The sequence below is a fragment of the Dermacentor andersoni genome, chromosome 11 (assembly GCF_023375885.2).
Source record: "Dermacentor andersoni chromosome 11, qqDerAnde1_hic_scaffold, whole genome shotgun sequence".
Taxonomy (NCBI): Eukaryota; Metazoa; Arthropoda; class Arachnida; order Ixodida; family Ixodidae; genus Dermacentor; species Dermacentor andersoni.
The window spans coordinates 67,882,979-67,895,281 of NC_092824.1; the positions used below are offsets into that span (position 1 = coordinate 67,882,979).

At 47.4% G+C, this 12,303-nt stretch overlaps 1 protein-coding gene across 24 annotated transcripts in view; it reads right to left on the minus strand.

The window, feature by feature from the left end:
* LOC126517704 (uncharacterized) overlaps nt 1–12,303 on the minus strand; it is a 317,963-nt gene that overhangs the window by 49,076 nt on the left and 256,584 nt on the right. For 21 of the 24 annotated variants that reach the window (XM_072285412.1, XM_072285420.1, XM_072285416.1 and 18 more), the window contains 4 exons: nt 9,240–9,263; nt 2,185–2,211; nt 962–988; nt 352–378 (listed from right to left, as the gene is read on the minus strand). In XM_072285412.1, the coding sequence (XP_072141513.1) occupies nt 352–378; nt 962–988; nt 2,185–2,211; nt 9,240–9,263 (105 nt within the window). The remainder of the gene's footprint in view (nt 1–351; nt 379–961; nt 989–2,184; nt 2,212–9,239; nt 9,264–12,303) is intronic. The other 3 variants (XM_072285400.1, XM_072285401.1, XM_072285414.1) reach the window with 3 other exon arrangements.

Sequence of the window (12,303 nt, forward strand, 5' to 3'; positions counted from 1 at the left end):
ACGTCCTAGAGATGCACGTTTCGGTGCTGAGGCAAAAGTGACGACATTAGTTGGATGGCTGCTGTGCTGCGCATGCTTTTCTCTGATCGCTGTACGATTGCTGTGTTTGTTTATAACAATGGACCAGCATACAAACATCATCAAAAGATCTACCACGACTGAACCACTAGTATTCAGCGCCAAACAGACATAATTGTCCTTCCCGCTCTACGAGCCCTATACTGTTACAGCGCGACTGCGTATCCTGTCGTCATAGGATGCTAATAATTACCTCAACGGCCAAACTAGCCGAAAAAGAAAATTAACTTCCTAATAGCAACGTATAAGACATCGAAACAAACAAGCGCTTACCGTTTCGGAGCCAGTCGTTTCTGTTGGCTATCAATGGATGGAGGAATGCGCAATCACGAAAGAAGCATAATGAGCATTTTCGTGTTGATATGGAGTTTCAAGACTCAGTGCTAATAGTTACCCGCAGATTTGGCGAATTTGTTATTGGACAATTACGCAAGGAGAACGTTAAGAAAGAGGAGTCATTTTTTCAGAAGCATTAGTTTGTGGTGTCTAAAGGGTGGGTTGGAAGATAACCACAAATAACTTTTACTTTGATGTTACTATGGTTGCTATCGATATTATGCTGCAGACAATCACGTTAACTTGAACATGATGCGGCATACATTATCTTAAATTTGTATATTACTCATCTTTAAATGCACAACGGAAAGTGCACACTTCTGCTAGGTGGTGCATTTGACATTTGCGCTTCAAATAATTTATCCAAAAACATATCCTGATCTTCGGAACAACCTAGCGCGTTATTTCTATGCAAACGTGCACTAATGAAAAAAAAAAAACAGTTTCAATGAGGCACCTTGAAAATGATATGTCGAGAAAAATGAAGCGTGCATATGAAAATTTCTACAAATATTGTATGTAACATTTTCAAAAAGTAACGACTCACCGTTTCAGTACCAGGGCTTTCGGGTGTCTAAAACGCAAAAACGAGGAAATTTTTTTTGATAAACTGCCGCTTTATTGCTACAAGTTGAAAAGCACTTATTTCGGAATAATGTGTTCATTAATTGCGACATCTCGTTAGCACGACCACATATAGGGCCATGCCGTGGAATCTCCATTCTTGCCAGCCGTGAGCCTATAGCTGGCGTCAGTTACAGAGAAGTACTACGAAGGGCAAAAGTGATGGAATGCTTTCTACGTCCTGTGTCAACAAAAGGGGATGAAGTTATACGAAAGTTGACATTCTGTCATTTGTCGGCACAACTTCTCCGCATGATCGTTGCTCAAATATAAAATCTGCGAAATCAAGCATATCTTGCACGACTAAAGCAGTAGTCTCTGGTGGTCACACGAGAAGATGCAGCGGGAAAGCTGTTTAGCAATTATAGGTGCATTGATCTAGATTTGACGAATTTGCTTTTGGACCGTTACACAAGCAGAACGTTAAAAACGTTACCCTGGGCGATTATGCTCAAAGGCATCAAGAATTAAACTTGTGACAAAATCTCCGAATAATGTCATTAACACAGGTCTAAATCAGAGGACTAGTCATAGCGAAGGGCAACGTTAAGTCCAAGTAGCAGCCGCTGTTACGTTTGCTATGACTTTGGTCGTCTCGGAATCACATGCAAATGAAGCCGGGCTAGGTGAGCGTCTTTGCAAATCCATGCAACATGCGTTGCGGCTATTTGTTTCATAATACTAACCGCGCACAAGAAACGGCTCAGCTTAGCGTCTTATCGGAGAGACAAAGTTTTTTTCTTCGGAGTATATCTGCTAATTTCAAAGTAACGGACGGCGCAAAATCAAAGAAGGGAGGACAAAACGAGAAGACAGAGCAGATACTACCAATATTTACTGCAAGAAATTCAAGAAAGCATACTCATCAATAAAGGCATTCCCATCATATTCGACATCTCGAAAGGTTTTGACTTCTTGCTGTTTCATTGAATAAAATTTGATAGTGCACGCTTTGTCCTCTCCTTCTTTCCGCTCTTGTATTTTTCCCAGTTGGTTGCTTCTTCAGTATGAGCCAACAGTCCATAAGCAGCACTTATATACACTTTTTCATTTATGAGAATTACCTCACTTTAGACTTAGGATTGTGTTCGCAAGGCAAACAAAGAAGTGCATTTTGCAGTAGACCTTGAAATTCAAGGTGCTTACCGTTTCTGGTAATTTGGTTTGATCAGCCTACGTAGAAAAAAAAACATGGAAGGAAGTGGTTGTGTATGACCTTTTGATATTTAATCATAGAACATGCCAATAATATTGTTGCAGGAAGAAAGCAGGCCCACGAGTGTAAAATAATGTACATTTACAACTGAGGTTAATGGGGTTCAGGCAACTGCCAGACTTCGTCTTGCTCTCGTCCAATCCAACTTCTTCCTTCCCCACACCGTAACATCACCCTCCCGGCGGAGTAGCTCCGTCCCGGTGCAAGTTATTGAGCCTCACTTAATGAGGGGGCGTGAACAACATCGCTGGTGACGTTGGAAGGCAGTGAAGGCTGACCGACTGGGGCGATCTCGTATGTCACGTCGGACAGTTGGCGTAAGATCTGGTACGGTCCGGAATAACGGGAAAGTAGTTTTTCTGACAAGCCGACGCGACGTGAAGGCGTCCAGAGAAGGACAAGGGAACCAGGTGAAAAATTGGAGTCTCGGTGCCGAAGGTCGTAGCGTCGCTTTTGAGAAGCTTGCGAGACTGTGAGGCGATGACGGGTGACTTCTCGGGCCTGGGCGGCTAAGTCAATAGCACCGCGAGCGTAATCAGTGCTGGGTGATTGTACTGCGGAAGGTAGCAACGTGTCAAAGGGCAAGGTGGGGTCGCGGCCATACAACAGGTAAAATGGTGAAAATCCGGCAGTATCGTGACGGGACGAGTTGTATGCGAAAGTGATGTATGGTAAAGCGACGTCCCAGTCGCGGTGATCGTCGGAAACGTACATGGCCAGCATTTCAGTTAGCGTGCGGTTGAGTCGCTCGGTGAGGCCGTTCGTTTGAGGGTGGTACGCGGCAGCAATCTGGTGTTCTGTAGAACAGGAGCGGAGCAGATCATCGACGACCTTCGATAGAAAGTAGCGGCCGCGATCCGTGAGCAACTGGTGAGGGGCACCGTGGTGCAGGATGACGTCGTATAGTAAGAAGTCGGCGACATCTGTAGCGCAGCTGGTTGGTAGCGCTCGTGCGATGGCATATCTCGTGGCATAATCGGTTGCTACAGCAATCCATTTGTTTCCTTTGTAGTAAATTGGAAAGGGGCCAAGGAGGTCTAGGCCCACCCGGAAGAAGGGCTCTGTAGGGATATCAATTGGTTGCAGCAAACCAGCGGGAGGCATAGCAGGCGTCTTCCGGCGCTGACACAGGTCGCAAGAAGCGACATAACGGCGCACCGAGCGATAAATGCCGGGCCAGAAGAAGCGTCGCCGCAGGCGGTCGTATGTACGAGTGATGCCCAGATGTCCAGCAGTAGGAGCGTCGTGAAGTTGCTGGAGAACGGCTAGTCGAAGGTGCTTGGGAACGACTCGAAGGAGCTCCGGGCCGTCAGGACGAACGCTACGACGGTATAAAGTTCCACCGCGCAAGCTGAACATCCGGAGGGACGGGGCATTGGGCGAGGAGCTTAGGCGCTCCATAAGTGTTCGACGAACAGGAACTTTGCGCTGCTCGTCGCCAATATGGAGGAAGCCGGAGAGGGATAGAACATTGATGTCCGAGTCTGCATCGGTATCGTCCGGTTGGTCCACGGTATTGCGGGACAGGCAGTCAGCGTCTTTATGCAGGCGCCCTGATTTATACATAATAGAAAATGTATGTTCTTGTAGACGCAAGGCCCAACGTGCAAGTCGTCCAGTTGGGTCCTTCAAAGAGGAGAGCCAGCAGAGGGCGTGATGATCGGTTACGACGCAGAAGCTCCGACCGAAAAGGTACGGCTGAAATTTCGCGACCGCCCATACGAGCGCGAGACATTCTCTCTCAGTAATGGAGTAATTTCGATCGGGCTTGGAAAGAAGGCAGCTAGCGTAAGCGATGACATGGTCTTGGCCCTGTTGACGCTGAGCGAGGACAGCGCCGATGCCATGATTACTCGCGTCAGTCCGTACTTCAGTGGGCGCAGAAGGGTCAAAGTGCGGCAGAATTGGGGAAGTTGTAAGCCGCTCAATCAAGGTAGAGAACGTTTTCTCCTGCAGTGGTCCCCAAGAGAAAGAGACGTCTTTCTTAAGAAGGTCAGTGAGAGGGTGAGCTATGTCGGCAAATTTTTTCACAAATCGCCGGAAATAAGAGCATAAGCCCAGAAACCTACGGACATCGTTTGTGGAACAAGGTACAGGAAAATTTCGCACGGCGTGAACTTTCTGTGGATCAGGTTTGATTCCGGCGGCGTTTACGAGATGGCCGAGCATGTTAATTTCACGGCGACCGAAATGGCACTTGGAGGAGTTTAGCTGAAGGCCAGCCCTACGAAACACGGAGAGTATGGTTGTGAGGCGCCGCAGATGGCTCTCAAAGTTCGGCGAAAACACAATCGCATCGTCGAGGTAACAGAGGCATGTAGACCACTTCTAGCCGCGCAAGAGAGGGTCTATCATGCGCTCGAATGTAGCTGGCGCATTGCATAATCCAAAGGGCATGACTTTAAATTGGTACAGACCGTCCGGTGTGACGAAGGTGGTTTTCTCGCGGTCCATCTCATCGACGCAAATCTGCCAATAACCGGAGCGAAGGTCAGTTGATGAAAAGTATTGGGATACGTGAAGGCAGTCAAGAGCGTCATCAATGCGAGGCAGGGGATAAACACCCTTCTTTGTTATCCTGTTGAAGTGACGGTAGTCAACGCAGAAGTGCCACGAGTTGCCTTTCTTCTTTACTAAGACAACTGGTGATGCCCACGGGCTACTTGAAGGTTCAATGATGTCGTTGTCCATCATCCTGTCTACCTCTTTTTGTATGATGGCCCTTTCTGTTGCGGATACACGATATGGCCGCCTATGAATGGGGCTGGCGTCACCGGTGTTGATGCGATGCGTGACAACAGATGTCTGGCAAAGTGGATCCAAATCAAAGATGTCCCGATAAGATGACAGGAGGTGACGAAGAGCTGCTGTTTGCTCGGAAGGAAGGTCAGGGGCGATCACCTTAGAAACATCGTCCGTAGGCGTCGAGTACGGAGGAGTGGGTGACAATGGTCCATTGATACTGAGGAAGGATTCAGAGGTCAAAGAAACCTCAAATTCTTCCAAAGGAGTGATATGCGCTATGGCGATACCGTGTGGCAGCACATGCGACGAAAATCCAAAATTGAGGATAGGCATGCGAGTGCAGTTTTCGCGAATACGGACTGAGGTGCTCGGCAGGGCAATATTGCGCGACAAACCCACGTCACTAAGCGGCGACACGACGTACTCGCCATCAGTTACGGGAGGACAGGGCGTCAGGAGGACATTTGTAGCCGCTTGTGGAGACAGCCTTGCAAACTCAGCAGAACATAAGCGGTGTGAAGCACAAGTTGTTGTGTCGGCAGGAAGCGGCAGGTCCAACTGTACAACACCTGCGGAGCAGTTAATTTGGGCAGAGTGTTTCGAAAGGAAGTCGAGGCCGAGAATTAGGTCGTGCGGACAGTGTTCAAGGACGATAAATAGAACAACGGTATAATGGGCCTCAATGGTCACACGTGCTGTGCACATTCTAAGGACAGGTGAAGTACTCCCATCGGCGACTCGCACAGTGCCCAGTACGGCGGGTGTCAGAACCTTCTTGAGCCTTCGGCGGAGAGCAGCGCTCATAACTGAAAGCTGCGCTCCTGTATCAACGAGAGATCTAACAGGAACGCCATCAACTTCAATGTCCAGTAGGTTTCCACATGTAGGCAGGGTCAACAAAGGATTTGTGGGCCGGGTCGTAGTTGCAGTTCCACCTCCGGGAGCTGCACCGCCTAGTTTCCCGAAGCAAAGCGACCGGTTGCAGAAGGGGACGAAGAGCGGTGAACGAGAGGCGAACGGGACCTACGACCTTGCGGAGACGGGGAGCGGCTAGATCTTGGTGGAGCACTGTCGGCGTTGATGTTCCTAGTCGGCGTATAGGGCGAGAAAGTGGGATTGTCTGGTACTTGGCGGTAGTGACTCGGAGATGACCACCGAGGAGGCGACGACCAGTGGTTGCGGCAATGACGGGCGATGTGTCCAATACAGGAACAATTAAAGCAGATGGGTTTATCATCCGCTGTGCGCCAGTCAGCTGGGTTGCGACGGGGTGGCGGAAAGCTTCGCGTCTGGGAGCGAGCGGCCGGAGAAATCTGGCAGGTGTTTGTATGGCGGACCGAGCAGAGAGATGGAATGCCCAAACTTGCTATTTCCTCCCGAACGACCGCTTGTGTAAGGGAGATAGCAGGCACGCTTTTCCCGACAGTCGGGATGAACTGGAGCCGGAGCCATGGCCTCAAGCTCACGGCGAACGATGCGCGTGATATCTTCCGGTCCTGCGGGCTGAACGAAGCGCGGCGGGTCTTCGCAAGAAGATGTCGCGGCGGTATTGGGCGATCGGTCGAAAGCTTGAGCGACGCGGCGGCCCTTCGCTTGTTCGAAGCGCCGACACTCCTTTACAATTGCATCGACAGTGGCACAATCCTTACACATCAGGAGATTGAATGCATCGTCAGCAATACCTTTCAGTATGTGACCAATCTTGTCTGCATCAGTCATGTTGTCATCAGCCTTGCGACAGAGGGCCAGCACATCCTGTATGTACATGACATAGGATTCTGTGGACGTCTGAGCGCGGCACGCAAGTTCTTTTTTTGCTGCCAGCTGACGACCGACAGGTCTGCCAAACAGGTCCCGCATTTTTTCTTTGCAGACATCCCAGCTCGTTAGGTCAGCTTCGTGTGTGTCGTACCATTGCTTCGCAGTTCCTCTTAGATAAAATATCACGCTTGCTAGCATCATTGTTGGATCCCACGTGTTGTTGTCGCACACTCGCTCGTACATCGTAAGCCAGTCCTCGACATCGGCGTTGTCCGTGCCACAAAATATCCCTGGGTCCCGCGGATGCGTGAGGATGACCGTTGGCACGGGCTGCTGAGGCGTTGTCGCTTGTGTCGGTTGATTTGCCATTATGGCGGCAGGTAGATCACGTCCGCTGCGAAGTTCCGTGATTGTACCGCGCACCTCCACCAAAATGTTGCAGGAAGAAAGCAGGCCCACGAGTGTAAAATAATGTATATTTACAACTGAGGTTAATGGTGTTCAGGCAACTGCCAGACTTCATCTTCCTCTCGTCCAATCGAACTTCTTCCTTCCCTTCACCGTAACAATATAAATGCAAGAGTTCAAATAAAGGCCATTGACAAGTATATGACATAGATGTTATAGTATCAACAATTGCTGTAGTGGAAGCACGGAAGGCACTCCAAATTAACAATCGGTATACTAGATCAATGCGTACAAGTGGAACAGGAGAGTCAATGGTCACACAGGAATAGAGATACACTGATCAGGTTAGGAAATCTGCGGATATAAATAAGCTCAAGTTGTGCAAGGTGAGGATAATTTTAGTTTACCTTATAAACGTTTCTTCTGATGCGACGAAATCAAATATTCTCATGACGATGATGCCAGAGACCAGCAAAATACAGAAAACCCAACGATCAGAAATATTGCACCTACCATTCCGAAGCCTCTCACATATTAGGATGGATAGTTGGGCGTGTTGGTTAGGCGCCCTGTGTGTGTGTGTTTCTTCGTTGTCCTCCGTCTTTTTAGCGCCTTCACTTCAGAAATCCTCTCACATAATTCCAGAATGAGGAAATGGATATATTCGGCACTGTCGGTTCTTGAACTGGGGTAATGCTTGAATATTGTACCATAACTACCACGGCAACATATCGTTCGAAGTATCTTCTCATGTGTACATCAAATAATTTGTATGTGGAACAGGCTTGCTGAGGAATCTTCTGTGGTTGATAGTTCGATAAAAATAAACAGAAATGTGTATCACGATGTGGACTAAACCCCATTAGCATATGTGATTTTATGTAATAAACATTTACGTAATGATCAATTTGACTTGGCTTTTGGTTATTTCGTTTAAGGTATAAATGCTGAGGCCAGCACTAGTTTGGTGATATCGGTACACGAATTACAATCCATTTGAGCTGTTACACATGGTCACCCGCATTTTGTCAGGGACACGTTTTCGTAAACAAAACAAATTAAACGTGAATCTCTTTTGAAGCACAATTAGGTGATTGAAATCTTGAAGCCTGTCCGCATTCCAGGTGAATGAACATGGCAGTATTACTAACAATCTCCAATATAGGAAGAACTGACGCTCTTGAGTTCACAGTGAAAAAAAAAAAGATTAATCTTAGAACGTTATTTAGTTCCCACTCTATGTGTTGATGCAAGCACATCCCACATGTTCTAGGAGTACGCCCAGGTAAGTTGGATTGTATTGTCAACAATGACATGGTTCACAAGCCTGCATCGCATGAAAAAATAACGCGTTGCATATCGCACGAACGTGAGAGCGTAGGGGAGTTGGCAGCTAGGCAAATGGCGGTAGGCGCAAAGGCGCGAGAGACAGCTGACTTGCAACAGCAGTAAGTCCGTCGCTCTTTCGTCCTCGGCCTGATTGTGGTTTTCAGGTGCACTGCTACGCCGTGGAGGCGGTCAGAGTACGCGTTAATCTAGCAGCAGCAGTGAGAACAATATCAATAAAATACTTAAGCCGAATTCGGCAGATCGCATCAGTGTGCACCGGAGCCCCCCTGTGGCGACGATGATTGCATGAAAGGGCGCACTGGGGCACTCCGGCCCACACTGGTGCAATTTGGCGACCTCGCCCATTACCGTCCGTGGGGACAACAAATCTGCTCCCTAGAAAATGGGGAAGATGTGGAATGACCATCAGAAGCAACAATAAGTTTATCCGGTATTGCGATAGGAGAGGGTCTCCAAGTGAAGTCATGGGAGAGTGAAGGAAATGAACCGACCATTGCAAATGGTTGCGCGGAAGGCACTCACGGCAGCTAGGCTAAATTTTTATTGTTTCGTTTAAGGCAGAGAGTCCTGATAGAGAAGGAAAGAAAACTGCAAGGAGCTCCTCCTTGCAGTTTTTGCAGCGTGCTAATAACTATGTATTGAAAGGAGAATTGATATGGTCAGAACATTTTTGCCCGAGTATATCTTCGCAAGCAGGAGGTAGTATAAGAGAGAGACTTACCACGGCCGAAGTCGAGCGTGGTGACTGCAAGGTAGAAAGAAGGCAGAAAAAAAAATTGAACACACTTAAGTCTTACGCATGCCATATATTCGAGAGGCCTCTATTAAATAGTGATAAGCGGCGAAAAATATCATTGCTCTATCATAATCGGGAGTAGATGCAAGCATGAAATGGCTACCGGCAAAGTAGATTAGGTAGAAGTGATGTTATAGCCACAATCGTAAAACTGGTATAGTGCATGTTCGCTACAGCACGCCCCACCCCACCACACACCACACCATACCACATAAACCTGCTGAATAGCCATCCGCGGTGCGCCGGACACTGCCGGCTTGGTCCTGCAGTGTGGCGCCATCTCTCGAGCCGGCGGCAAACCCGCGCCACGTAACTCACGGACCGCTGGCTTTGAAAACAGCACAGGCAACCCTGCCTGAGAGCCAAAAGATCATAAGCAAATGTACAGTGCCCTGGATCTGTGTTTTGGACGTGGCCTTTTGGAAATGAGAAATAAAACTTCAGCGTACCAGAAGTTACAGCTTTAGGGATACTGTGAACAAACATTAGGAAGAACTCGAAAGCAATATTTTTTTTAAGTGGCTTGGGCAATAACTAGCGTATGTAATGCGGTCCTGTAGAAAGGGTTGGGGGCCAGAGACCGCATTTTCTTAAGTTCTGGCTGGTTGCTCGGATGATCTCGTTTTGTTCTCGCAACGTGAAGCATTAAATTTAGGTCGCGGCGAAATAACGCTACCAGGGAACATTAAACAGACCGAGCATATGCAAATACTAGGTATCAAATTTTGTACAAGTGGTGTTTCACCTCACACGTGGCGAGACATTGTCAGCTCCATTAAAGAACGGTCAGAAGCAGTGACTGCGTCGCCAGTGCCGCTTGCAGAAAGGGCTTTCTTCATTAAGAACGTATTGTGCAGTAAACTGTGGTTTGCTCCAAGGGTAGCTCTCCCGCCGTCACCAACAGTACGAGTAGTAAACTAACTTTTTTTCTCGTGGTTCTGGCTAAACAAGTCGCAATACGTAGCGCAGCAATTTTTGCGTCTGCCAAAATCCAGCGGAGGATGGAGCTTGCCGTGCATAGTTACATTCGGTAGGCTGTTGTGCACTAAGAGTACATGTGATCTACTTGATGATGATGAGTACCCTGGTAAGCCACTGCTCCTTTATTGGCTGGGCCATTACCGTCGAACACTTATGCCGCAGAGTACAGGCAACTTGCTTCCGACGGCGGTAACGCCAGCACCGCAGTATGCGGCGGCTGCGCGCTTGCAAAGCCAGCTTGTACAACTAAGAATTACAAAGTGGCGTGCGACACCAGTTTCCAGGCTTTGTGAAATGTTGTGTGAGACAGCTGTACCTCCACGGACAGCTACTACACAAACATGGACAGCTGTGCTTTCACCTGATTTGCCCTCTCAAGTGAAGGATTTTCATTGGCAATATCAGTGGGGCATTCTACCTACCAGAGACCGGCTTGAACGCTGGCATATGGTAGCGAATAATAAATGCATATATTGCGCACAAACAGAGACCAACGCGCATGTAGTAAAGGACTGCGTTGTAGCACGCACCTTCTGGAAGCTAGTTGCAAGAATGTTCGGAATATCCATCGTGCGGCCACCGCAGCGCCGAGATCGGTTTGAGAGTCTCGTCTACTACAGCGCTAGCTACATTTTGTGGTGCTTCCGTAACATCGCAGAACGATCTCGGCAGTCAAATAGAGCAATGTACCCCAGAATGCGGAAACTACGGGTGATAATATGGGGTCATGTTGAAGAACAGTTGTTCAAACTCGGTGAAGCCGAGTTTCTTCGCCGCTGGTCTACGCGGTACATAACCGTCTCCCGAGGCAAAGTCTTTCTACAGCCAGAATAATGCTCAATTCTGTTGCCTGAGTTCAGACTGTATCTGTATGTGCCCCGGGTACCTTTCATAAATTCGAGGCGGACAATAATGCTTTTGCGTGGATGCGGTAATGAGTTTTGTTGTTGTTGTTGGTGTTGTTCTGTGTCGCAAAGCCAGTGTCAAGTAGACACCATTTATTATTTCATTTGTTAATGTGTTTTGTTTACAGCAAGTATGATGTATTACATGTGATGTGCTTTATATTGTACTTTTCGTTCGTACTACAGTTGTAAGCGTGCCTACGGGTCAATAAATTTCCTTGTCAGCAACGATGCCCCGATGTTCTCGTCTGAGTGCCCGGGCACCCACTCTGGCTTTTGGGTTAAGGTCACTTGAAGGTGAACGACAATGGTAGCTAAAAGCATTACATGCTTAAAACATGCAGCTATCGTTACTGAAATTAAATTTTACAAACAGGCCATACAAGATACAAAGGCAGATACGCCTCAGTTGATCAAGACCCGACAGAGCAGTCGCCTGCACGTGTTTTTTCATACTATTTTCGGGGAAAGTCTTTCATCCTTCCCTGCGTTCGTTCGCTGTGTTACGACGACGCCGAGGGACCACCGCGAAGCTCCCCGCAGGAACGGGCAAGTATCTGCTGCGCTCTACAGATGAGGGACTACATACAGGGTGACCATATTGAAGATTTACGTAATTTTTAAAAATAGCCTGTTGCAGATAAAAATAGCCTAATTATGAAATAACCTATAAAATAGATGACATAATTATATATCTATATTATAGTATAACCGATAATAATATATGTAGAAAATATAATATGCATATAGATAAAATAGCCTATAAATATAAAGCTAGCCTGTTGCAGAGGCGGACATTACTTGCACGAAAACACGAAACGCATATTTGAATAATTAGGAAAGATCCACCAGTTGTCATTTGAAATAATTACTTGATGGCACAAATTTGCAATTTACAAATTGTAGCCGGTATGCTTGCAAGTTGTAGGCATCGAATTTCCAGAATGACGCCTGTTTGGAGATATGTGCCAATATAGTTGCCATAAAAGTGCAATCTAGTTCCACTTACTTTCTAAAGAAAACGCCCTTTTGAGTATAGAAGCAGGAAAGTGACTGGCGAGCCCATGTATTTCGTTCCGCACTTTGGGAAATAAACCTCAAGA